The sequence below is a fragment of the Xylocopa sonorina genome, chromosome 1, assembly GCF_050948175.1.
Source record: "Xylocopa sonorina isolate GNS202 chromosome 1, iyXylSono1_principal, whole genome shotgun sequence".
Classification (NCBI taxonomy): domain Eukaryota; kingdom Metazoa; phylum Arthropoda; class Insecta; order Hymenoptera; family Apidae; genus Xylocopa; species Xylocopa sonorina.
Window position 1 is genome coordinate 871,569 of NC_135193.1, and position 27,708 is coordinate 899,276.

The following is a 27,708-nucleotide window of genomic DNA, read 5'->3' on the forward strand; positions in this document are numbered from 1 at the left end:
AGGTGGGCAACGTCTGTATCCGTTCGTTCGAAGTAAATGAACGAATATTTAGCAAATGATCTAGCAGTCTACTCGAGAAGTGGAAGTCGTAAGTCATTTGAAATGAGAGAAATGTGGGACGGTTTCATTTAATTAGAGCACGAAAATCGTAACTTTCGTTTGATTATTGGAACTGAATTCAAGAAGAGAGAAACGCGGCGGTAATTCTAACAAAATAGAGAAATACCGAAATTCCAACCCTTCCTATTGAAGTTTAATAAGATTTGAAATAAGCTTCTTTTTCGAATGAAAGAAACTTAATAGACAAAATCTTTAGAATTAATACTAGTATCACGAGGATAGATTGAACATATGAAAAATTATTTAAATTAATTAAGTAGAAAACGGAAATTTTTGAAAAATTTTTACAATCAGAAAGAGCGAATTAAAGGAAGAATCGATATATTTATGGAATTTTAAAAAAGGTTCGCGAACCGATTGTCCAGCCAAAACTGTACATATTTGCCACTTTATTTAATGAATGCTTACATTCGTAATTTAAGGAACTAGAGTTAATTAGCTTTTATACATGAAGAATCGATAACAAATGATCGACATAAAAAACCAAACAGAATCAGCTCAAATTTGATTTGGTAGTAATTATAAAAATATCTTAGATTCCAGTTCATCCGATAACATAATTGAAATACAGTTTGAACACATTTCAATTAAATATGAACTATTTCAGATCAAATTTGCTGCCTTCCGTGGGTCCTTTTTTAAAGCATTGATTTCACTCGAGAAACCTGGATCGACAGAATGATTTCTTGGAAAAAATCAATTAGTAAATTAATAACCATTACGCGTAATATTGTAAGGACACTTATTTATTTCACTTTTCTCATTTTATCGTTTCATTTGCGCGAAGAGAAGACGTTTTCAATGTGTGAAATAACATCGAATCATACGTCCTAGCAATATTCCTGAAGTCATTTGGTCCTCTCATTTTTATCGATTGTAAATAATTATCAGAATAAAAGATATAATATTGTAAAGTGTAAGAGTAGATTTTGTCCGATTTTGTACACGATTAATGATTTTTAAATAAACTAATTTATATATTATTAAAGAAATGTATCCTTGTTACCTTATATCCCCACTTCGTAACAAAACTAAAAGTCAAAATACAAATTAATTCCAATTCAATAATAAAACAATAATCACATAGCAATAGATAACTAAAAGGTAAAGTCCTCGGCTAAACTATCGAAACTAGTTTCGCTGTGCAATTGAAACAAAATGTTCAATTTTAGAAACTCTTAGAATTGAGAGGCAACGAAGTAACGCGGCAAAGCTGCCCAATAAACGCGATAAATTATTTAACGAACGAAAGAGAGATGTCCCCGATAGACGATCATCTTGGAAAGCGTAAGTACGTTCAGCCGACCGTCTGAATCGATAAAAAAAATTGTCTACACCTGTGGACTTGTAAATTATGCCTGCTGCTGTCCTGTGTACTTTAAACTTTTTCAACAATTCTCACGGGGGTGACATCTAGCTTACCAAGATCGACCTTGCGTTCTGCCCTATAATGTAAAGAAGACTTTCATTTGGTCATTTGATCGTGAAACGTGCGTTGATATGTCTCGAGCGGATTTTGATCAAGGTACCAACTACTAATTTCGCCAAGAATTAAATGAAATAAGAATAAAATTAAAAGATTGATAAAGAAAAATGATTATTTCCATCGAATCAAGAAGAATGAAAATAGAGGAAAAAAATTATATAATAAGGAATAGACGTAGAAGATCGCTAAATCTATTTGAATTTTCTGGAATTTTCTATAATTTATGAAATGTAGAATGCTTTAAAAACAAGTCCATTGAATTTCTTCAGGTTTGAGAGTGGGTCTCGGATGGAACCGCAGGAACATGGACCTGGTTGGCATATGGCCAGAACCGAGCTGTACCGGTGAGCGGTGTTCAGATATCAAAACTCTATTTTATCTGGCTGTTATAATACTCTTCGGACCCGTGCCCCAAAGTACGAATCTGTTCTTCGTATGGGATGATTTGGAGTTGGTGACGGAGAATCTGTCCACGGCTAACATTCCCGGCATAAACGCCGCGATAAAGCTGTTCATCGCTTGGCGGCACAGAAAATGTACGTAAGGAATAACATAAAATTGCGCTACTATTACGACGAACGTGTCAAAAATTGAAAAAATACGTTCTTTCCTTATGAATTATATGCGAGCATAAAATTCGTTTAAGCTTTCAAGCCTATCGTGAAGTCCTTCTACGATGATTGGCGGGGACCAAAAACGGAGGAGGAAAGAGCAGTTATGTTCGACAGGGCCAAATCTGCCAGGTTCATTTCCGTCTGGTGTTCAGTGTTAACCCTCTCGATGGTCACCGTATATCTGAGCCTTCGCGCGATCATCATCTACCAGAGTAATCGACTCAATGAGAGCCAGGACCGTTTGGTCTTGTATCCTGGATACTTCCCCTATAACGTTCGACCGGTACCAGTGTTGGTACTCACCAACCTGGGCCAAGTGGTGGCCGCCTACTCGGCCGTAATCTGTTACACCACCGTGGACACTTTCATCGCGATGTTAGTGATGCATCTGTGCGGGCAGTTTCAGATCTTGAGGAAGAAAACGCAGAAGCTAATGGGAGACGAAAGGGGAAGCAGAAGCGCGGATGAGATTCAGAAAGAGTTGACATGGATCGTAAAGAGGCACGAGCATTTGAACTGGTGAACGGAATTAGACTTTTTTAAAATAATCCTTAGTGATATTTTTATATATTTAACATTGTGATACTTTAATATTTCACTGTGGTACGTTGTTAATTAACGTAATATTTCAGAATCCCACATTTTTATTTTAGGATTTCCTTTTTCCTACATTTCTATATCTCAATATTTCTAGATTTATGTAATATAGCCTAAAGCACTTGTACTCATCCAAAGATGCGTATCCACTTGTATTGTATCATAGTTGTACGTCAATGCAACGCTTATGTAATATCTTAATATTCCACTCTATTATACTTGAGTAACCTAACATCTCAATTCTCAAATCCGGAATATCATAATGTTTTCATGGTTAAAGGTTTGCCATCAAGATAGAAGATTGTTTTAGCGTGTTGCTACTAATTCAGATGTTACTCTGCACCATCGAAATATGCTTTCAAGGCTTTCTATTCTTCAACGTAAGTCTTTTATACTGTTTCTCTTAACGTTTAAAGATTCTATCGTACTAGTAATGCGACTCACGCAGGTGATACTTCGGAGCGAAGAAGGGATCCTCAGCCTTCAATTCGTTTTCTTTATCCTGTTTGTCTGCTTCATCGTTGTGCACTTGTATATCTATTGCTACATAGGCGAAATGCTTCTCGTTCAGGTAAGTATTACTTCTTCCAGGTGCAATTAACACAATATATTCATAACTGAGTTGCAACGCACCATGTCCTATTTTCGATGTAGATTGAAGATCGTTCTTTACGCTTGTCCATTATTTATACGCGCATAGTCAAGAATTGGATTTGTGTTCAATTATGCTTTCAAATTATCAGTCAACTAATCCAAAGGTGTGAATTGGGAACTGTGGGTACTGTGAAAACAATGATGAACAATTGGCTAACGCATAGAGATAATGGTGGTATAGGTCACCTAAGACCTTTGTGATATTCTTTAACCTTTCATTTACTGATAGCACTTATAAATCCCGTTAGTATTAATTTAAACGCTTTAAGATCCATTAGGACTTTCAAATCCATTTCTATGTAATTAATGACCTTGGTGACCTATAACGAAAATTGTGCTATAGGATGTTTAATTGCACCTATTAAGTGTTTAAAAAAGTTGCAATATTTCAGAGCAAGGAATTAGGCAATTCCGCGTACGAATCTAACTGGTTCAATGTTTCACCACAAGAAGCCAAGTATATCTTATTTATCATGCACAGATCCAACCGTCCACTTAGCTTGACCGCAGGCAAATTTAGCACTTTTTCCATGGAGATGTTCAGCACCGTAAGAACATCACAATTCAACTGTAACACTCGATTTATAATTTTCTAAAATGAATTCTACAGAAGGTACTACTCACAATCGTATTTCAGATCCTGAAAACAGCAATGGGATACCTTTCATTTTTACTGACAGTAGCAGCTGGCGAATAAACTTCCATCAGAAGTGAAAAGAATCAAACACACCAAGAATTTAAAAAACTTTCTCTACATTAAATTTCTTAGATTCCTTGAACTACTTTTGGAAGTATCTGTAATAGCTGCATAGTAATGCCGTTTGTAAACATTCACCGCTATTCATAAAATACTTGTGAGTATATTAAATATTTTCCACGAACCTCTTCTGTGCTCTTCGACCTTCTCTCAGAAACGATGCGAATTTACTGACAAAAGTTTAACTTTGACGTCGAACGAAAGTGAATTTCGATGCGAGTAAAAGTTTCGTCTAACCTGATCGAAGACGATTATTATCGAGGGTTGAGTTTCGTATCTTGATTGCTCAAACGTTGAGTTCGTCGTCGACGAACAGAATGAGTTACAATCGCAAACTTTCTTTGGCCGTAAGAACTTTAAGATTGCAGCGATTAAAAGTTTCGATTGAAGAAGCACTTGGTGATACGAGGGAGAATGCGTAACGAGGGATGCGAAAGGATTGCGCGCAGTGTACAGGACCAGTCGCGACATTCACAGGAGGGGGAAACTAACAGAAAATTCTAAACATTCTTTGTAATTCTTTTCTTCTTTTCGTTGATAAATCAAAAACAGAAACAAATTATTCACTGTGAAAATTGCTAGCAATTTTATATATAAAAGAATTTACCGATTTTGCTAACTTTTCATAAGATATTTTCTTATAGTATTATAATATATAAATACAATACAAATTATAATATTATTTTAAAATGAGTGGTTTCAAAAATCATTGAGAACAGTTGAAATTCGACAATTTTTAATCGTTCGATAAGCTCGTTCCATTATTCTATAATTATTCGATGCTCATAATTATTGAATCGTCGAAATTCTGCGTCGAAACTTTTTGTTGAAACCAGAAATGGATTTTGCAATGGGATGGAATCATTTTAATTTATCGTTGTTGGGTGTGTGGCCCGAACCGCGAAAGATTTCGAAGACCTCGCGTTTGATGTCCAATCTGGTGTTCTGGATCACCACTTCGGTGACGTTTACTTTTATCTGTGCTCCTCAAACGGCCTATCTGATATTGAAATCGACTTCGTTAGATGAAGTAATTGAAAATCTATCGATCAATGTTCCAATTGTGTTTGCACTGATTAAACAGATCGTTTTACGGTATCACAATGAAGGTAAGTATTAAATTTGTCCAATATCTATCGAGAAATTAACTTAATATTTATTAACAATATCATTCTCTTATGAAAGATTGGCTATTAGCTAAATAAAAAGCACGATATTGTGTCACTTGAACATTAATATGTATTTTATATATTAATGTAAAAAATATTTATGTCAGTAAACTTGATATTCTAAAATATTGGAAATACTATATCAATACAGCTCACAGCTACTGACAATATTCCTCAAATTAGCTTGATATTAATCTACTTTAAACGAAAGCACGAAAATTTACCAATGTGCAAAATTACTACTCGTCTAGCTCTAACCGTACTAGTCAGTCAAATATTTGACGACTGGTCCGACCCGATCGCCGCGCAAGATCGTCAGACAATGCTGAAAAACGCAAAAATCAGTCGAATGATATCCATCGTCTGTTCAACATTAACGTACTTAATGCTTTTCGCCTTTATATCTCTGCAAATTTGGAGCAACATGCAAAACGCGTCAGAAACCGACCTTGGAGGGCTCCTTCACCCTGTCACGTTCCCCTACGACACGAGCAAAAGCCCGAATTTTGAGATCACATGGTTGGGGCAATTCGTAGGCACCGTGCTAACCGCGATATGTTACTCTTGCTTCGATACATTCCTCGCGGTCCTTACGTTGCACTTGTGCGGTCAATTGGCCATTCTCAGAATGGCACTCGAGGATCTGGTTAAAACTACAAAAGGAAACGACTACGGAGGGTTCCATGTACAGTTGGGCCTCATCGTGCACAGACACAATCAATTGTTCAGGTACGCGGAAACGATTAGTTTCTTTGAAAAGTTTTTATGAAAAGATTTATTAAAAAAATTTGAAAATTATTTATGGCAAAGTGTTAGTACGATAGAAGAAATACATATTAGAAAAGTTATTTGATTTTTTCAAGGTTTGCTGTCATCGTGGAGGATTGTTTCAATTTCACGTTGCTTATCCAGACGATAATTTGCACGGCTATGTTTTGCTTTACTGGATATCGTATGATAACAGTACGTGTATTTGATATAATGTGTATTCGATTAGGGAAAGAAATGAAATTTGTCGTATTTCAGTCAGTGGGTCAAGAAGTTATGGATGTGCCGATAGTTGGATTGACATTTTTTATCATACACGTAATTTATACTATGTTACACCTTTTCATTTATTGCTATGTAGGAGAAACGCTTCTTGGACAGGTGAGTCATTTAATGAATTGTGATTTAATGCTTGAATCTTTCACGACCACCCTAAATATCGAAAATATTAGCTATTACAGATCAATTCTCTAATACCTCAGTATACATATACAAATATTCAACTACTCACGTATCTAAATTTGCAAATACGCAAATATTTCAGTATGTAATTAAATTTTGTAACGTTTCACTTTATATTTCACCGTTAGTTTCCAATAATATTGCGTCAATGAAACTGATTAATAAATGTTCAGAATGTTTAACATGAATTAAATTTCAGAGCACCGGTGTCGGTCAATCAACGTACGACTGTAATTGGTACGATTTGCCACCGAAGCACGCTACCTCGCTAATTATCGTAATTTGTCGCGCGAAAGTTTCATTTCAAATAACCGCCGGGAAGTTCAGTCCCTTTTCGTTTGAACTTTTTAACTCCGTAAGTCAAATTACCACTGACTTGTATATGTATATAAAAACATACAATATTTATAATGTATTCGATAATAATATTTCATCAGGTTTTGAAAACGTCCGCTGGATATCTTTCTGTATTACTAGCGGTGAATGATTAACTGATAGAGGGCAAGTAATATTCGCTTTCACGACTTTACTCTCATTAACAATAAACAAAATGTAGCACGATGAATATTATACCAAGTCACGTTGATTACTGAATAAACATTTTGATAGCCATTTTTACGAATTTTCTACGCGTCAACGTACATTTAGAATTACGCTTTATGTCAATGGAACAAGTGGGGAAAATAATTGAAGAATCTAACTATTTAAAAAACTTACAGTTTGGAGACGTGGTGTCGTTCCCGAAGACTCCTTCTCTGATACTTTATTGTAGTATCGTATTGTACTAGTTCTGACACCATTACAAACAACTGCAATAAGGAAATAAAAAATAAAAAATTAAAATCAGAAAATAAACACATTTTAAATAAAAAAGAGAAAAATAGTAGATAGAATAGCACTGATATTAATAATAAGGGATATTTACAAAATTCTAATACGATATTACAGAGCACTTACAATAAAGTAAAGCGTAGAGCTATGTCGTACGTCTTATCACCAGCACGCACAGTGGGAAACTGCCCGTGTCTGTATTTCCGAAACAATATTATACTTAAACCTCCAGTCGTAAATCGTTGCGAGGATGACTTTGAAAACTACGCGTAATGTCAAGAGTGTTAACAAACAAAAGCCTAGATTTACACACAATACACGTTGAATTTTGTGTTGTATAATCGACTAATCTAATATTTTATATAATTTCTTTCACATTTTACCATTATATACATATTTATTATTTTAATGAACGTATTTTTAAAATATCGTTGAACTTTAATAACAAATTTTGTCATCCTGAATAATTATGTAAAACTTGTTTTATTTTGTACAAATTTTACGTACACTCAAGGAGAGATAATAGCTTGTATAAAATGGCAGACTATATAAAATACACTTTACCTGCTTCTTTTCTACTTCTTCGTGTTTTCTCCGCGAGGTTATGAATAATTACGAGTGAATATTCGCAACAGCCATACAATAATACTAGGTTCACTTCAACTATGTACTTGAAAGCGTACTAAGCTGCATATTTGTAAATAATTGATATTCTGGCGCATATTTTCTGAAAGCTTGAAGGAGACATGCGTTGAGAAATATACCGGAATAGATTCTGAATACGAGAACGCATAGCTTTGTTGCGGGGAAGAGGTCTCGATGGACATTGAACGAGGTAATTTGCCAAGTGTATTAATAAATATAGAAATTTTAGTTTTAAGCTCTTTTACTAAGTCTCTATTAATTTTAAATTAATAAAATATGTTAATTATATTGATCGTATTATGCTAACTCTATCAATGTACAGTTCGATAAATTATAAAGACTGTAAAATAAAATAACTTTCGACAATAAAATTTTTGTTTCTGAATTCAATTCAATTATAAAATAATATTTTATCGTTGGAATATTACAACATTCATGAATTTGGCACAAGGAAATTCACATGCAAATCTTCTACTTATATATTCTGAGATCCAGAATTATTCTTTTATATATATTTATAGTGGATTTAAAATATGTCATCGGATGGAATTATTATACGATGAAATTCATGGGCATGTGGCCAGAAGAAAGAAAATGGAACCGAGCATCCAGTTACCTCATTTTGATACCATGTTTAATGATGCTCTGTTTCGTTTGCGCTCCCCAATCCATTAATCTTTTCGTAATTTGGGGTGATTTTAATCTGGTGATCGAGAACCTGTCTCTAGGTAACATAACTATCACGATTTCGCTCCTGAAGACTATTGCCTTCTGGATCAATGGCAGATGTAAATATTACTACATAATCAAAATAAAAAATTGCAAATATTATATAGATTTATAATTGTAAATACTTTTTTAAAAATTTTTATATTAACTATTTATATACATTTTGAACTCTCTACTGCCCAATAGAACTCAATACTAAAAATTTCATTACGATTGTATCATTGAAAAGGTAACGTAAAAATAAATTGACGAGACAAAATTAACTTGGATGGTGGAGAGTGAATTTTACCAAATTCTGTCTTTGTTTACCGCATAGTCGATTAATAAATTTCAAAAAAACTACCTACTTAACGCATAACCTATCTTAGCCTAACTGCCATTTTCTTCCCTTACAAGCATTGAAGTCTCTGCTAAACTATATGGCCAATGACTGGGAAACGGTAACGAAGAGGACCGATCGTGAAATGATGGAGAACGTCGGTAGGTTCATCAGAAAGACTGTAATAAGAAGCACGATTATGTGCCACACTGTGGTCATCATTTACGTGTCCACGCGATATTTCGTTGCGAAATACGCCGAGAAGGGTCTGCTTTTCCGCTCCTATTTCCCCTACGACACGGAAGTGAGTCCGAATTACGAGTTGACAGTATTCGCTCAAGTCGTGGCTACCTTTTACGCGGCTGGCACTTATACAGCCGTGGACACCTTCGTGGCTATGCTAATTTTGCACATTTGTGGGCAGCTCTCGAATTTGAGAGACGAATTGAAGACGCTTCGAACTTACGACAAAAAGACTTTCGATATGAAATTGGGGAAGATTGTGCGGAAGCACGATTACCTTAACAAGTTTGTACCATAAAATTAGAAATTAGTTGATGATGGAGTAAGATTTATCAATTACATCGTACGTTTGTCCAAGGTTCGCGGAAACGATAGAGAATTGTTTCAATATGATGCTTTTGATTCAGATGCTTGGCTGTACCGCTCAGCTATGCTTTCAATGTTTCCAAGCAATTATGGTACGAAACAAGAATATAATTTAATCTTTGAAGGGTGTACAGAGTATGAATTAACTTTCGTTTGCTATAACGAACTTAATTTATAGTCACTCAGCGTAGAAGCTAAGGAATACTTGATATTATACATGTTTTTCATGATGATTTACGTGATATACGTGATGTTGCAATTGTACTTGTATTGTTACGTGGGCGAAAGACTTTTAATCGAGGTATTTATATTTATAATATTAATTAGCACGTAATCGAAATTTGTTAACGTTGAATAAGGAAAGTGTATGCTATAAAATATTAATTTAGGATACCTATATTGTAGAATTTATGATTTTTTCAGAGCATCGAAATAGCTAATGCAGCATACGATGCTGAATGGTATAAGCTATCTCCAAAAAATGCAAAGTCGTTGGTAATTATTATATGTAGAGCCAGGTTACCTCTACGAATTACTGCAGGTAGATTTTGCTCTTTTACTATGATGCTGTACTCTCAGGTAAGTATAAATAAAGTAAAAATAAAATTATATTTTTAATCAATGAACAACAAAATAACAAACAAACAACTAACAAAATATAGAAATGGTATAACTACTGACGATTAAAATGACATTAAAACGAAATTATATATATTTAAAGAAATGTAAAAATTCTAAAAAATGAATCATTGCACAACTACAGAATCTTTATAAAAAGTCGTAGATCCGTCATTATAGTAGCTTTGACTTTAATTAACTTCTAATATTAATCAACTAATCGTCTTTGTCAGAGACTCCCATTTTGTATTTCAGATCTTGAAAACGTCGATGGGTTATATCTCCGTGTTGTACGCCACGAAAATTAAATAGATCGCTTGTTGATGATTTGTTAACATTTATTATAAAGCAAATGTTAAAAGGTATTAAAATCTCATTCTTATAAGTGTCGAATAAATGATCGTATATGCTTTGGGTTAATAGAAAATGGTAGACCAAGAATTCAGGCACCGTGGAAAAATATATAACTGTTAATAAAACTGTGAAGAATTAACGAAGTTTCTCGAGAAACGAATTTCAGAATATTATATTTCACTGTAGTTTTGATAAGTTCTCGTTTGAAGAACTTTGGACGCACGTTTGAGCAGCTTTAAGCTCGTTCGTGACTCGATTACTTATGGACAAGTCGCGGACACTCCATCCATCGATGAATAATTGATCGATCAGGTTGTCCGCGTACGATAAGTATCACCTTTAAACCTTATAATATTGTTATCAACTATGTGAGCCATCAGACACGAAAAATTAAATATTAAACCCCTACAATATTGCTATCACTCGTTTAAGAGTAGAAAATTATGTTTAATATTGTAGTTTGATGAATCATATCGAGTATTTGTGCACTTTCGCTTTTCAGAAATGGAGCGATGATATGATATTTGTAGTATTTAATAATTGGTCGAAGATCTTTTATTTAATATTATTTATTATTAATATTGATAATATGTTTGAATACTGAATTACTGTGATCGAAAACTTAAACAATTGCCACTAAAAAGTAATATTTTAATTTCAATAAAAATCTAAGTTAAAATAACAATAGAAGTAAAAAAGTAAAAAAAGTCTAAAGTAGACGAACGTAGAATCAAAAGTACAAGCGCAGACGATCAGTAGTAAAAGTCTCCGCGCTTTCACCACTTATTTCCGTCAACGTCGACGATGGAAAGCAACTAATAAACGTTATTAACGATTGTGCGTGCCACATCGTTACAATAAGAGAAAACAGAGAGACACAGACCACCTTCTAATTTGATGCACACGGGTAAAAACGAGCGAGTGTTTTACGGTTTGCTGACAAGTCTAACCACGGGCATATAAAAATCATTGTCCCCCTCGACGGTGGCATCACTTTGGTTTTTATCGTAGTAAGCGTAACTTTCCTCGTTTACCATTTCAACTCACACGATTTTGTCATCGTAACATTTCAACAATATACGATTTACCTTCAAAATTATCACTCACTGCAATAAATTTGCGTTTGAATTTATTGTTCTAAGGTGTGCTTAAAAATTGTTAGATAGAAGTTGCATGATGTTAAAAGCGAAGATCTTTATTTTTGTGGGGTTGCTCAGTTGTGGAGTTCTTGCAAGGAACACAGATAACAACCTTGAGTACTTTGCAGAAATAAGCAGTGACAAAAGGCAGGGAGGCTCTATACTAATGGAAATAGCTAAAGAGCTTATACGAAGATCCTCAAGCAGCAGTCAGGTGAGCTATGATATAACTTACATTATGAAATACTTATTTCTGGAAAAATGATCACGGAAATTTTGTCGAAAAGTGTGAGATAAAAATTAGGAATTTGAAACGAACAAGAAATAAATTTCAACTGAAATGTCTATATTGCAGGTATTGAATTTAAATTTGTCCAATTTATTGTTGCTTCTGGTGCTGAAAGCAGTTGTATTTGGAGCAGGATATATAGGACAGCATGGCTACAAGGGGCGCGAATTGAAAGAAGGTTCTTCTTTTAATAGTTATTATTTAACAATGTTATATTATATTTTGGAATATTAAAAATGATCTATCTCTAAAATTAAATTTACAGAAAATGTAGTATCTGAAAGTGAGATAATTCTGGCATTGGGATATTTAATGGGAAATACGTGTCTGTATAGAGCAGCTTGTGAACAACCTCACGTCGCGAAGGAATATTTAGGAGCTGCAGAAGTGATTATTGAAACGATGAAGTTGTTACCTCAGTACATGTTTTGCAATAATTTAAAAATATTTTTGATTAGTGCAGTTATCTTTTTCAATAATGAAATGATCATTTTTTAATGGTTGAATATATGTAATGTTTTCTAGAAGTTCGTCAATTGATGAGAAATACGAGCAAACAATGGCGGAATTCCGAAAGGCCATTGAACATGGTGTCATGGATGACTGTCCACCAGAATATACTTGCAAGAAGGAGAACATGAAGAATTTTTTAAGGGAACAGAGGAAATGACCATAAAAGAAGCCTCAATTAATTGTAAATATTATAAAAATACCTGCAGTGTTAACTGAGTATTTTTAGAAATAAATAACGATCTACTAAATATTTCCATCTCACTCTCTATACTCTCCTTTCTTCTTCGATTGTATAATGCTTCGTTTACTAAGTTTGTGAGTACGTATGTATTTCATTATAAAAAGAAAGTATCCTAAAGAAGTTAATAGTCGATCAGTTGTTGATGGTTCAAATTAAAGGATTCAAATTGAATCATTAATTAGGATTATGAAACTGACTGAAAACAACAGAATTAGGGGGTGCTGCTGTTCCACAGAGCTTATATGCAAGCCGCCGCTGCTTCTTTTTGAAATTATTTCAGATCACATACCAGTAAATAGTATTGCACCGAACAGATTGCCCACAATGATATATAATACTATCCACACTCACAGTAACATTATTTTTCTATAATACTGGCATAAAAAGTGTTAAAATGTTGGATTAAAATTAAACACTGCTGCATGGATGACAATTCGAAACAACTGAAAGTTTCCACAATGATCGCCAGAGGTCAGCTCGACGCATAGATATACAGTACGTGCAATATATTTACACACGTTGGCAAATGGCTATATGCAGTAACGAACCGTAGACTATTGTTATAAACGTAACTTAAGTATAATTATATATATATATATATATATATATATATATATATATATATATATATATATATTTTTTTTTTTTTCATATATGCTCAATGAGCAATATGCGTTATAAAGAAATTCCAATTAATAGTCCCATCCAATGGGAAATGGATTCCTCTCATAACATGATTTCTCATTGGTTGTCTCAATGGTGTAGCGTCACAAGCTACCATGATCGAAAGAATTTTATGGAATTAAATCTATGCCGTTATTTCTGTATCCGTGGAAGCCTTCTGGTAACGCTTTGAGGCTATCTTGTATGTACATAAACATATCGTTTAGAGTGAAACAACTATTATTTTGTGCTTTCACACCTAGTCCAACCTGACGAGACGGTGGTGACGATCAAGTATTGGTTAAATTTTCGCCTATTCACGTCGTTCGAGCGTATAAACAATTTTTCCAAGTAAGAGAGTATTACAGTGTTTACACTAATAACCAAGTGAATAATGAGTTCTATAGGCACAGGGGTAAATATCTAGCTTATTAATTAAAATAACTTCGGGGAGTTATTAACTGCGTGAAATAACAAAACTTAACCTTGTTATTTTTAGTATGACTTGTCTGCTTCTCAATTTTCGCCAGACGGACGTGTGTTTCAAGTAGAATACGCACAGAAGGCTGTAGAAAACGGAGGGCAAGTATTAAATTAATCTTAATTATCCTTTTATTCGTACATTTTTCTCCGATCGTATATACTCTATGCCTACTTCGATTATATGTTATGCGGCTGAACTTTAATTTAAAATACAAAAATTGTAGCTTCTCATTTTGTCTTTTAATAGTATTCAACACGTAGATTCCAAAAGTGCGGGTTTCAATTTTAGAAACTGAGCGTTTTTAAATTTTATAGGTTACTCTGACGCCATTTTGACTTCTGAAGATAATAACGATACATCAATGTTTTTATCATCGATATTTAGCATTCGCTATATCGATACCATCAATGTCTTTTATGAATTTCGATAATTTGAAATTGTTAACAAGTAATTTCAAATCCATTTGACTATAAACAGAATACATTCGGAATTTGACAAGAAATCAAATTTTTACAATTAAATTTATATTTTAGGGACCAAAAAATATTTATCTTCTGTTGCTATAACACTAGCAATATTAAGCATAATAATATTTTTAATCAGTATAGTAAAAGAATATTGATCTTAGGTAATTAAATTTGTATAAAAATCTTATAAAAGTTACTTAATAATTGGAAGGATAAATGTTTACACCCTGTGTTTCTTTAAGAATATTAACCTTTTGCACTCCGCTGTCCCCTCTCAGGAGACATCGTAATTCTAGCATATCACTCGGATGTCCCCTCTCAGGGGACATTCAAGTTTATTAGTGATTACGGGGAATTGAGTTATTTCAGCGCAACTTTTTGGGACATGCATGTTTTCCTGCAGCTTTTCCTTGAAATGGCACCAGAAATCAAATCAAAATACTGTAAAATTACTAAGATATATACAAGAAATGTCAACGGGTTTTGTGTTCGATGAGAATGTGAGAGACGTGCTCGCGACGATTCGAGCACTTCTCGGTGCCACTTGAAAAGAGTGATAAGGGGAGTTTGTAGATGAAAGGTCGGTATGCGAACATAGCACGCACTATATAGTAAGATTTATAATTATAAATAAACAAATCTAAATCTGGAGGAAAAGATTTCCAAAGCTGAGCTAAGTCTAGTTTGAAGCTTCGAGCAGTACACATAGATCTAACGAGTAAGAAAATCATAAAAGTGATTCTTTTCTTATTGAATGACATTCCTGAATGACAATCAATGACACACCACAAGTTTGTCAAAACACTAATTAATCCATTGAGGGGCGATTTTTGTGTGTCGAGAACGGGTCCATCCACATCTTCTGCAGACAATAAAATGGACAACAAATTACATATTCCCAATATGGGACAAAGAAAACGAAACTGTGTTGTGTACTCTAACAGGAAAACACCTGGTGGCAGGCGTCAAACAAATTATTATTGTGAAACATGCACTAATCAGCCTGCAATGCATATTGGGGAGTGTTTCAAAATTTATCAAACTATACAAAATTATAAACAATAAAATATTGATTTTTTGCAAATATACATTCCTCGATCTCAACCAATTCATATAAGTCCAATATCATTATAATACGTTACTTAGTTTCAAAATTATAATAAATAATACGAGGGTCTGTAAATGTTCGTTTCTGCCGTAAAGTGGCGCTGGGTAGCTGATAGCCAATGTCCAGAATCGTTCGGAGTGCAAAGGGTTAATTATCATTCTTCCACCTTTTAAAGGGAAAAAATAAAAATATACATGTATACAACCCATCCGCTAAACATTTTTGCATCCAGCTACAATATTTGATTGACTGAAACACATATGTTGCAATATCTTATAGATCCTAATAGTTATCCGCAGAAAAATCTGTAGCCAGCAGAAACCAAATACATCTACAGAGATAATCTGCAGAGTTCCTAAAACCAAATATTTTCTAATATATATCAGAAGGTGTGAAATTACTGCAAATATCGTTGCAACACAAGAAATCATCTTGCTTTCTCACGATTTCATCTCTTCTCCCGTAATTCATTTATACGCTTAGAAATTATCTTACTCTGCTTGCAGGACAGTGATAGGATTGCGAGGAAAGGATGGCGTAGTGTTCGCCGTGGAAAAAATAGTCACGTCGAAATTGTACGAGCCTGGTACGAATAAAAGAATATTCAACGTGGACCAACATGTCGGTATGGCAGTATCCGGTTTGATCTCCGACGCTAGACAGATCGTAGAGATCGCCAGAACAGAGGCGGCTAATTACAAAGCTCAATACGGAGTTGGTATCCCGCTAAAATATTTGAACGAAACCGTTTCTATGTACATGCACGCTTATACTCTATACTCAGCAGTCAGGCCTTACGGCTGTTCTGTAATACTTGGCGCCTACGAACACGATGGCCCCGCTATGTACATGATCGACCCTTCTGGTGTTTCGTACGGTTATTACGGTTGCGCCGTTGGTATGTATCAATGTTTCTAAATAATCGATTATCGCACATATTTTTCGATACGGTTCGATATTGTTAAATCTTACATTGCAGGTAAAGCGAAACAGTCCGCGAAGACGGAGATCGAGAAATTGAAATTGTCCGAAATGACCTGCAACGAATTGGTTAAAGAAGCGGCGCGTATTATTTATCTGGTCCACGACGAATTGAAGGACAAGCAGTTCGAGTTGGAAATGAGCTGGGTGACAGAACATACGAACGGGAGGCATCAGCGCATACCGGCTGAAGTGAAAGCCGAAGCGGAAGCCAAGGCGAAGCAGGCAATGGCAGAGGACTCAGACAGCGACACGGAGGACATGTAAATCGACTCGATAGTTTTAAATATATTTTTTATATTATAAGCTGTAGTCCTGAAACACCTGGAAAGCTGCTTTTACAAATTCATTGTCATTCTAATTAAATCAAATAAAGAGCACTGTTCGTTGTTTATAAAATCAGCACAAATGAAACATAATCATTTTCTTTGGTAAAACCGTTTCTATTTATCACCGAAACTCGTCAATGCGTTGCTGTTGAAGATACGTTCGAAACAAACGCGGTGAATTTTTTTCATTAGAAGCCTCTGTGACGTAATCGCTTTTAATCTACCAGTGAAAAATTCAAAAGAATTGATGTTCACTTTTATGGTATGTTGATCCTTTGTTACGCCAATATAATTGACTCGAGCTGCGCGGATTTAAAGGACCGGAGTTTGCAGTAATCCACGATTAATGAATATAATTCTAGCTGTCGTTACTTGACTACGTGTCATTTACGGGCTTTTCACTTATCGACTAACGATTGAGAAAAATCATCTAAAGTCAATACTAAATTATACAAACTAAAACTCGAAACACACAATTTTAATCGTTTATTTTTTAATCATCAAATAAAGTTTGTTACATGCAATATAATCGCATTGAGTATCATCACTTTGCAATTTTCTAATCTTAATAATATTTCCACCCTTTCCATCGTCTATCTCTTAAGTCTCTCTCATCCACTAATCCTCAAAAGAGACCACCACCTCTAACTACCATAACATCAGATAACCACGTGCCATTTGTTTGTCGTAAAACTGAGGCTCGAGAAAGATTACAGTTATTAAAAAATTAATCTTTCTCGAGCCTCAGTTGTATTCTGTTTTTTGAATGCATTCAGTAGGACGTAAGCTTTTGGAACAACGATACTAATTAGCACAGCGTGTACTGGTGGTGTGTAAGCTCAAGGAGCGTTGAATCTTCTACCGAATGAAATTCTTCGTGGAATTTCAAAGAGAGATTAGTTAAATTGTGCAAAAGTTTTTAAAAAATTAATCGAAAAATTTCGATACCATTTACAGAACTCTATATAATATTTATAAGATATCCCACACAAAATCATTAAAACAGTGAATTTAATAATAGTTATTTAATACTACAGATTTTGAAAAAATTTGTTAAACAAGTAAAATTACCATAAAAATGAAAAATAACTCTCTAATTTTACAAGGTAACGTTATCTATATCTACTACAGCGAAACTTTTCTCCTTTAGATTTATTAGTATGAATATCACGGGAGATCACAGTTCAGATCCAGGACAGCGATGTTCCGTCAGTAATAAAAGGCTTATAAATGTACAACGGCGTTGATTTCCTGGTAACGAAAGTCATGGGGTGGGATTGTGACCGCGCGCATGCTGCTTCTTTATAGGCTAGAGGGTTGGTTTTATCTCGAACCAATAACCAAGTAGAGACTGCGTGTGGTCGCAGGAGAGAGGGTAGTCCTGTTCCTCCTTCATATAAAGGTAGGTAGACTTTGAAAATTCTTCGCACTGCTTTTGATTGATGCCTGTGACAATCATCGCTATCGAGTAGATCCGCACGTGCGCTAACACCACGTGTTAGTTGGTGTGCTCTTTTTCACTTTTTTTTCCGTTCACCACCATTTTTGTTTCGTTAAATCTTATAACGGTGATTGTCACCGCGAATAATGTCTTTGAATCGTAGCGGTGTGGACGATATTGCGCACAACGACGATGTTAGTTCATTTGTATACATCAGTGCCGCAATCGCGCTGGGATTTATCGGATTCTTCGGATTCACAATGAATCTTCTGGTAGCGGTCGTGATCGTCAAGGACGCGCAGATATTATGGTCCCCCGTGAATGTGATCCTTGTTAATCTTGTTGTAAGTGATTGCATGCAATTACCCTTATTTGCATGTGCTCTCGTGACGGTCTTTTTTGGTTTCACTAATGTCAGTGTTAAAATTTATTTGTTTTTTGTTTTGATTTCATTGACTTTGAAGTAAGGTATGTTGATGACATTAATAATAATTCATCTGCATTTTTGATTATTTATATTTTAGAAAAAATTGTTTGAAAATGCAGAAAGAAGTGTTTAGTACTCCTTTATACGGAAGTAGAATGGTGCATTAAACAGAATTATTTTTTAGAGTAGTTATTTCTATTACGCAATTATCGATATCATAGTTCGCAAATACAACCTAGTTCACTGATTAGACTAGAAATGGCGCTAAATACAATATTGAACTTCCATCATACTTTTTCAATTATTGAAGATCACCATTTTGCGTTAAATTAAAAGTCTAATTCTTTACGAATAAGATAATACTACAAATGCACGCGTATTCTTCTTAACAAAAATATTATACACTTTTAATAGCCATTATTATCTTCATCACCCATTAGCAATTCAATATTTTTAGAGTATAAAAAGAAATGTTAGATGAGCAAGTCTGTCGATTAATTTAATAAAAAGAAACCATCGAACACATCTGTCGTTTGATTTCGCAAAATTTCTCTCGGCATAAAAGGAAGTATAATAAAAAAACGGTGATTGCATTACAAACCGGACAGACGAGAATGGTATAAACGCATATAAGAGTTAAAAGAGAATTTGTCGCGGAATCGCGTAGAGAATTGCGAAATTTTTCTTAACGAGCGTTATCCACGACACAGTTGGATTTAATTTGAGACTGAGAAAACTTGATAATTGCCGGTGATACATTGCACCTCTTAGAATATCTGCGATAGTTATGGAAAATGTTAAGGTGCAACTACATACGTAACCCTTTCATGTGACGCGGAACAAAGGATTGCATTGATTGAATTCCCTGAATTTCTAGATTCCTCTCAGAAATTAAGAAACTGCTTTGCTCAAAAAACAATTTTCTTCTCAAAAAAAATATCACATTTTTACTTCTAATTGTTCAAAAGTAATTTCAAATTATGTTCTCCAAACGATATATATGAAAATAAGTCTAGGAACGCAAGTACATGGTTTATAGATAGTACTACCAGACTCGGATATTGCTAGTCATTACAACGTTCAATCGATGTTCGATTCGCATTGGTGAAAGATGATCCATGACTTTACTGTTTTTTTCGGGGGACGGGGCCGTAGAAAGGGATGAAAGATTATAATAAAAGAAGTTACAGGGACCGTAAGAAGGATAGAGTACATACTTGAACGATGATGGCAAGAAGAAATTCGTCTCGGCCGGATACAAGAGTGGATCGCGAGTTGACTCGTCGAGTGGACTCGACAATAAGAAGGGATCGAAAGTTTTCGAGGATATCCTCCTCTCTCACTTGCTATACTTTTAATGAGACGTTACACGATTATCTACAAGCTACGATATACATATACCATATAATATGTACACATATAACTAGAACAGGGGATGAATCTATGTGATAAATAAGTTGCAGCGACACTCTTTTCCAAGTTTCATTTTCAAACGAATACATCCATTCAGTTGGGTAAACTGATTAATTCGCCGAAATTAATTTATTGGTAAATAAAATTTTGTATATATGCATAAATATTTTACTATATACATAATTTCAAATTCAATTTTTGTGTAAATGAGATTCGCAAATGGAAAAAACGATATTGTATGAATAAGTTGTTCCCTTCTTGTTATTTAGCCTCAAAAAGGGGTTGACATATAATTGTAGCATACAATGAAACGCATGTGTAATTGGAATATTTAGCTTGTTAATATAAACTCCACCGAGTTTACTTTAAACTGGGTCGAAATTAGGTTCGCGTCGGTACTCAACTATTCTATTTCAACTGTATTCGAGCAATTGAAATCCCTCTGATGTTGGAATTTGTCACGATTGTCTTGAAGAATTTTCATTCGTTCTCGTCGATATTTCGTCGAGTCGTAGAAAAGAATTGTTTCACGTTTTTCAGCACAACTTACTTTGCAGCACAATATCGTAACTAAAGAAACTCCAAAAACTACAACCCTAAATCAATCCTTCGTAATCTTATTTTTCTTTTTCTGCGAAATGGATTGTTACTCTGCAGAATTTATATCGATGTCTCGTATGTTTACAGCAAAGAACAGCGAGGACTATATCATAGAATCTGTGTAACGTATTCGTATGTACAGTATTTTTGATCTCGATGAAAATACTGATTATTATAGAACCATCAAATGCAATATGTATCACAAGATTTCTCGTTTTTAAAAACACTTTATCTCGAACTTCTCTTTTATAAACATCTTTTAAAAGGGTGGTCTCTCTGGGTACACCCTTTAGTTTGTTTTCTATTTAAATATTCCCGTTTCTTGCGTTCTATATTTTTATTCGAAAGAAACGTGTAATTTTTTTCAATACAAAGCAATCGTAATTAGTTAAGAACCATAACTATCGCTTTTTATGATGAAATATCAGATTATTTCCCAACAAGAACTGAACGTCGCGATATCTTTCTTCAAATGGCGACGGTTATCTAACAGCAATTTTTATTGCAGGTCGGAGACTTCCTGGTGGCCGCGCTTGGTAATCCAATTGCCATGGTGTCCGCGATCACAGGCGGATGGTACTAAGGCCACAAAATATGCCTCTGGTATAACTCCTTGTTCATTAAACCAAACCGCGCGTAATTTCATCGATAAACAGCATCTAAACCGCGGGTTTCCTTTCATCGTGGACGAGCGTGTTCTTTCGGTTGTTTCCTTCCCCTTTCCACCTTTTATCATCACTGCGACTCGTACAGGAAGACTCTCACAATAGAAAGTAACTGAAACTTAAATTAACGCGATCTTTTCTCCATTCTTCAACGAATCGAGAACTAGTCAAATAGTTGAAAAGCTATAAAAATGTTACACGTGAACGTAAAAGAATTTGTGCACTTTAATTTGTTCTTCCCGTATTTATCGTTCAAGCTATTTGAGAAAGCATCGATTGTAAAGAGTGGAATTTTAATTTTAAATGGACGCTTATCTGGTACCTCGTAAACATCCTTATAAATGGAAACACAATGTACAATCAAGAAATTGAAGAAAAAATTGATTTTGAAGAGTTTAAATACAATTCTGTTTTCGATACTACAATTTTCGTATTTCCTGAGAATAAATTTTCTTAGATTTTATACAAACGTTAAATAATGTCTATAATCTCCTTAGATGAGGGTATTGGATCATAATTTCCAATAGATCCACCATAGCTCGCTCTAAAATATGGACAGTATGATTTCCCGCGAGAACGACTTCCATTTCCCCAATGGCTCTGCTTGTTTTACAATATTTTATTCTCTAAGTCATCGAGAGTTACGAAACAGCTGCTTCGCGAAAACTTCTTTACCTTTTTCTTGTATCAAGTATTGGTATCAAATTTAATGTCCTGGGTTTGCTACAATAAACCACGTTTGTTTCTATAACAACGTACTGTCTACAGTAGATACATGATGTTTGGCGTTATTCATATTTTTTTTGTTTTTTTCATTCTATTCTGTCTTCGTTGAATTTTTTCATTATTAAATTTGATATGGTTTGCGTATGATTTTCTTAATTTCTAGTAGAAATATTTAAACTTTATATATTTTTAATTCTTCAATGTTCAAGCTTTTTCATCTCACTAACGAGAAATAAGATCATTTTAGAAGCCTTAATGTCCCACAATTACTCGACACAAAATAATTCCCACTCGTTCTAAAATCAACGTCCACAAATTTCCATTAACTTCCGATCTTTCCCACCATTGTCACTTTCGGACATCGTTCAAGAGTACTCCGTTTCTTCGTAATTTCAGAATTTGACGGTTTTCAAGGTACGCTTGGTTCACGTCCATTCTGGGGTTTGCTAGTATCGGGAACTTAACAGTAATGGCCGTTGAGAGATGGCTGCTGGTGGCCAGACCGATGAAAGCGATTTCAATAAGGTGAGGACCCTTCGATTTTCTCTCGATTCATTCTACGCGATATGTCGAAGGGATTGCGACTCGTCCAGGAAGAGAAGACAAAAACGGAGTCATCTTGACTCGGTTAATCAAAGAGTGGAACAAAGTAGAGCGCGGACTGCCCCAAAAAGCTCAACTTGTCTGAGATGCACGTGTGTGAAGAAATGGATCGTAACAACCGTCGTTTCCTTCTGTCCTATCATTAAATTATACGACAAAGTAGGTTGCGTGTTCATTTGATGCTAAGAAATAATTTGTCTGAGGCTAGTTTTCTTGATTCGAACGTACAGACAAATAGAAAGGCAAAAGAAATTATTACAGTATGTAAATAAGTGTCGTCTAATACAGATTTTCCTTTAATAATCTAATAATGTCATTGAAATAAATCCATTTGAATCGAAAATTTCTGACGCACTCAATATGGAGTGCATTAAAACGTAAATTTCCAACAAAATTGTTGACAGAAATTAATAACAAAAGATTTGCACAAGGTGGATTGCCAACATTCAGCATAGTTTCCAAGAAAACTTTTCACTAGCTTCTCGAATCCTTTGATATCTACAACTTCAATAAAAAATTCGAAAAAAAGTGCTTAACGTCCCGGATAAATCCAGAGTAAAAGAGATTGCAGCTTTTAGTAATCCATTAAGAGTTCAGGATGTAATTATGTATATGAATATTTACGTTTTAAGGGATACTTCTTAATAATTATAGGATTCTTAATTAATGTTAAATTAAAAACGATGGTCTTGATTTCAAACTGACGATCTCCTTTTAACCTTAATCTCTTTGCTGTCCTACTTATATATTAGATCTTAAAGTAATAAGAAAGGGGAGAGTGGCTGTATGTTTATGGATTTTTGTTCGAAAAAATATTCGTATTCGAAAAGAGAATGAGTGGAATGACGTTTTCTGATAGAGAAACGAATCTCAAAACTTCATTCCCCATTTTATGTGTCAAATTGAATTATTGACTGTTGATAGGCATGCTGTGATATTGGGTTTTCTCGTCTGAATTTACGCCCTATGCTTGTCCTTACCAGCCCTGTTTGGTTGGGGAAGTTACGGTCCGGAAGCAGGGAACGCGTCCTGCAGCGTATCCTGAGAGGTTCACGATCCCAACACCAAAAACGAGAGCTATATTGGATTCCTCTTCATGTTAGGATTGGTTGTGCCAATTTTAGTGATCGGCAGCAGTTATGCAGCAATTTTGCGAACCCTAAGGAGAGTGAGTAAGAGGGCAGGTAATCCTTGCAACCTTGATTTTCATCGAAATCTCGTGAATAATTTACTAACTAACGATAAGAGCTGCTCTCATCATCCCCTTCAGTCATACTTTAAGGGAATCTATTTTCAAAGCACTTGGATTAATTTTTCAAGATCCACTAATGACTGTCAAAGTTTATCTTAACATGCTTGATTGTTTTTATAAAAATTAGTTATTTAATTTATCTAAAAGCTGAGTAATAATGAGACAGAGTATTGAAAAATTTAGGATCCAGATTCCGTAATCAAATCACTGTTCAATCTCGTAATGAGATTCGTGTCAGAAATTCGCGTAAAATTTGGTTAATTAATGCACTTTCCGAATAATTTAATTGCGTACACATTCTCATATGAAACTGTCCACGAAAGTTAAAAAATTAAAGATCGCAAACGTTTTCGATCGCATGGTTTTCATTGGTCTCCTTAATATTTTATGGTTATACTCAAACGCACAAAATCTACGTTCCGGTGCTCGTAACATCCCAGAGCAGAACAATTTCGTTTTATAATCCAGATGCGAATGGAAGACGCGAGACAAAGATCACGAAGATGGTGGCATTAATGATAACGGCCTTCCTGCTCGCTTGGTCACCGTACGCTGTTCTGGCACTCGCCGCGCAATATTTCGATGTAAGTATCGCTAATTCACGATTCCTCTTTCACCTGACCATTCCAATAAAAAAAAACTACACGTCCTGGAATAATCGTATAATGTTCAGCGGGGGGAATGGGATGTCGACTGTTCCGTCATTACACGGTGAAAATGGGTTTGTAAATGAGTTTCCTTTATTACAGCAATAAACTTCTTCTCGAGTTTATCGAGAGCAGTAAAGTACGGAAAGTTCCGTTTTCTAATAGCAGTTTAAAGCTATTATTTATTCTTTGTTTGCTTTCTTGAGAAGATTTTGAACTTCGATTTTTCTTGCATTTTCGAAGAATTTATAGCGTTAATTGCGTTTGAATTTTGAGCTAATTGAGAGCATATGATAGAAGATAAGTTCTTCGTTAATTGGTATTTGTAGAAGTGGGTTATTGCAGAAATTGAACGGTGAGATTGTCGACTTTGTAGAAAGAGTTTAATATCAATTGCAAAATCAGTCGAGGTTGAGAAAGTTATAGAAATTTCCATTGTTGTTGCCCGTAAAACGAACCACATCTTTGTTCGTGATCGCACCACGTACGATTTACATCTACCAGTGAAAGTGTTCCCATAATTTCCTATTATTAAACAGCGGGCTTAACACGAAAAGTTGGGACGTATAGCCAATAAATTCAAAATGCAGTAATTAGTAAGAGCTTACCCTTATGGAGAACGTATGAAACAAGTTTCTTATATAACAGTCTTTGTTGACACCGACCTTATTACTCATAACGCCTCGTATGAACACGAGGAAACATTCTGACTATACTGAGCTAGTATAGTATTAATCTTCTCGATGTCCGAACGACCGCGCAGTAGATAGAGTCAATTTCAATAAGTCCGTTGCGTCGTGCGACTAGGATATTGTATAATATAATGCGTAGCGGAGCCAGTAGGATCAGAATTACATTGGCTGCATTTGCACAAATACCGCACACGCTGACACGAATCTACGTCCAATGAGAAATAATGGCGTTAAGTAGATACAGCCACCTCTGTGTAATTGGACAGCCACGCGTTACCTATGCGAGATTTAATAGAGCCAGAATTGTTATTCTTATTTGTATCCGTTTCTTTACGAGTACCAGGCCAAGCTTCATTTACGTCCGATAACCAATAACACAAATGTCTTTGCGTTGGCTTTTTTCATTTAATTTAAGTGTTATTTTATTTTCTATACGAAAAAAATTACGATAACAAGTAGATCTGTTATTCAACGGCGATAAAGTAGATTAAATGTTAGGGTAACAAAATCGTGATGACATTTTAATTTAACCCAGTCAAAAATAGATGGTGCTATTTAATGTAGCAAAGTAAATTCTTCATTTTTTAAATTCGTAACATGACCATTTGTGGACAATTAAAGTTGTTTTTAAACTTAAAGTTAAAATTTTTCACCGACTGCCGGAAGTGCATTTTAAGATTATGTTTTACCGTGCTATTACAGGGTTGAACGAAACAAATCCACTGCGAAGTTTGAAGCAATCAATTTTTCAGGTGAAACCGTCAGCCTCGTTGGCCGTGCTCCCAGCTCTGCTAGTCAAGTCCTCCATCTGCTACAACCCCATTATATACGCGGGGCTGAACAGTCAATTTCCGCGATCTCTGAAGAAGATCTTCGACACATGGCCGGCCAGAAGCGCGGTGCCGAACAGCCAAAACACCGCGTTGACAGTAATGAGCAAGCAGGAGCAAAAGAATTGAGGACTGCTAACGAGAATCCTGCGAGCAACAGGATCTAAGAGCAACCCATCGATTCTTTGATACCGCGGCGATGCTCAAGAAATTATGGAACATGGTCACTATCCAAAGAGAATGTTCAATATATCTGAACGGAATCGGTTAAACGACATGGCTCTCTTTTTTCTTATCCCCACGGCTGTGTTTGCTGTGGCATCTCGTTACTCGTCGTTCCACGCATTATGGATTCGTGTATGCAAATGAGACGTTCGTTTTCTTAAAATTGAATTTCTCGAGGACGCGACGAGTCGTTAAATTCGTCTGGGTGATGTTAAACGTCTGATTTCTGGACGCGAAAGAATGTCTTTTGTTATTTCGAGGACGGTGTCGTGAAAATCAAACACGTTCCATTTCCTTTCTTTCGTTTTCCGGTATTTTACCTGGCTTTAACGAATGGTATGGCGAATTTTTGACACACTTCCCGTGTTTACTACCATTCGTTGCTTAGTTCGAAAGGGTTTTTATGGATCTTGAATTTCTTTAGTGGATTCTTAAATAGCGAATAAAGAACGCCATTTATTATACAATACAAATTTAATTTTAATTAAAAGTCTCAATTCTCATAACTTTAACATATCTTTATTTAAATTTGACGGTTTTATTAAAAACAACTGCTTCTTTTTAAGTAACTAAAACACTGAACACGTAGATAATAAAATAATGAACTAAATTGCGATGAAAATTATTCCTATTTAAGCATATTTGTTATATAAAAAATAGTATACAATCAAACAATAATATTGACATAAACATTCCATAGTATGTTACGTTAATAATAAAAAGAGCAGGAAGAAAGAAAGTAACAAGGGAAAGATCGATACAAATTCCGAAATTACTACAATAAGGATAAAGTAAAAGTAAAAAGACATAAGGCATACGCACACAGGAAGTACCAGGAAGGCACTAAAGAAGAAGTTTGTGAATTCTAATTAAATAACATTGGTATCGCGCGCGAGGCGTATCGTCCCAAGCCTATAAAAGGATTGTCGATAAACCGATCGTAAAACGGGCGCGTTAGCATAGTCGACCGACAACGACCGACACCTAATCGTGTCTCTCCGTTCCATTATACGCTCGCGGAATGGCAACGCCGTTACGCTATTATTATCGTCACGGATAGTCCCGAGATTATGATTCATAACACAGCCGATTATGCCACTACGGCGAAAGCGAAACACAAGGAAAATCCGCGATCGAACCTGCCTCTGAGGCAACTTTTGCACGATGCAATTTGTCCATCTGGGCAATTTTGGTTTCCACTGTTGTGCATACGGGGTGTTTCGAATGTTCGACGGCTGTTT

General features: G+C 35.1%; 6 protein-coding genes across 6 annotated transcripts; all 6 read left to right on the forward strand.

Annotated features, from left to right (window-relative positions):
* The first annotated feature begins 798 nt into the window (after positions 1-798).
* On the forward strand, positions 799-4,168 carry LOC143429362 (odorant receptor 13a-like). The gene is made up of 11 exons (XM_076904944.1): positions 799-923; positions 1,110-1,113; positions 1,293-1,407; positions 1,538-1,645; positions 1,876-2,142; positions 2,253-2,739; positions 2,930-2,995; positions 3,098-3,197; positions 3,266-3,388; positions 3,864-4,019; positions 4,109-4,168. Exons 1-11 carry the CDS (start codon positions 799-801, stop codon positions 4,166-4,168), a joined length of 1,611 nt encoding a protein of 536 aa, XP_076761059.1.
* Positions 4,169-5,066: 898 nt separating this feature from the next.
* LOC143424537 (odorant receptor 13a-like) lies at positions 5,067-7,118 on the forward strand. The gene is made up of 6 exons (XM_076896670.1): positions 5,067-5,337; positions 5,649-6,126; positions 6,261-6,360; positions 6,424-6,546; positions 6,827-6,982; positions 7,065-7,118. Exons 1-6 carry the CDS (start codon positions 5,067-5,069, stop codon positions 7,116-7,118), a joined length of 1,182 nt encoding a protein of 393 aa, XP_076752785.1.
* A 1,065-nt stretch (positions 7,119-8,183) lies between these two features.
* On the forward strand, positions 8,184-10,690 carry LOC143425609 (odorant receptor 67c-like). Its single transcript, XM_076898553.1, has 7 exons — positions 8,184-8,293; positions 8,625-8,891; positions 9,229-9,679; positions 9,753-9,852; positions 9,939-10,061; positions 10,184-10,339; positions 10,634-10,690. Exons 1-7 carry the CDS (start codon positions 8,278-8,280, stop codon positions 10,688-10,690), a joined length of 1,170 nt encoding a protein of 389 aa, XP_076754668.1. The 5' UTR covers positions 8,184-8,277.
* Positions 10,691-11,905: 1,215 nt separating this feature from the next.
* LOC143431268 (uncharacterized) lies at positions 11,906-12,830 on the forward strand. Its single transcript, XM_076907864.1, has 4 exons — positions 11,906-12,085; positions 12,227-12,338; positions 12,426-12,579; positions 12,686-12,830. The coding sequence occupies exons 1-4, from the start codon at positions 11,906-11,908 to the stop codon at positions 12,828-12,830; spliced, it is 591 nt and encodes a 196-aa protein (XP_076763979.1).
* Positions 12,831-13,860: 1,030 nt separating this feature from the next.
* On the forward strand, positions 13,861-16,997 carry Prosalpha7 (proteasome alpha7 subunit). Its single transcript, XM_076898566.1, has 4 exons — positions 13,861-13,992; positions 14,077-14,159; positions 16,143-16,534; positions 16,616-16,997. Exons 1-4 carry the CDS (start codon positions 13,972-13,974, stop codon positions 16,882-16,884), a joined length of 765 nt encoding a protein of 254 aa, XP_076754681.1. The 5' UTR covers positions 13,861-13,971; the 3' UTR covers positions 16,885-16,997.
* Positions 16,998-18,533: 1,536 nt separating this feature from the next.
* LOC143426059 (pinopsin) lies at positions 18,534-26,387 on the forward strand. Its single transcript, XM_076899180.1, is given in 6 exon segments — positions 18,534-18,731; positions 21,336-21,430; positions 22,633-22,743; positions 23,746-24,005; positions 24,542-24,657; positions 26,165-26,387. Coding segments are annotated over 6 exon segments (987 nt in total). The 3' UTR covers positions 26,372-26,387.
* Positions 26,388-27,708: the final 1,321 nt, after the last annotated feature.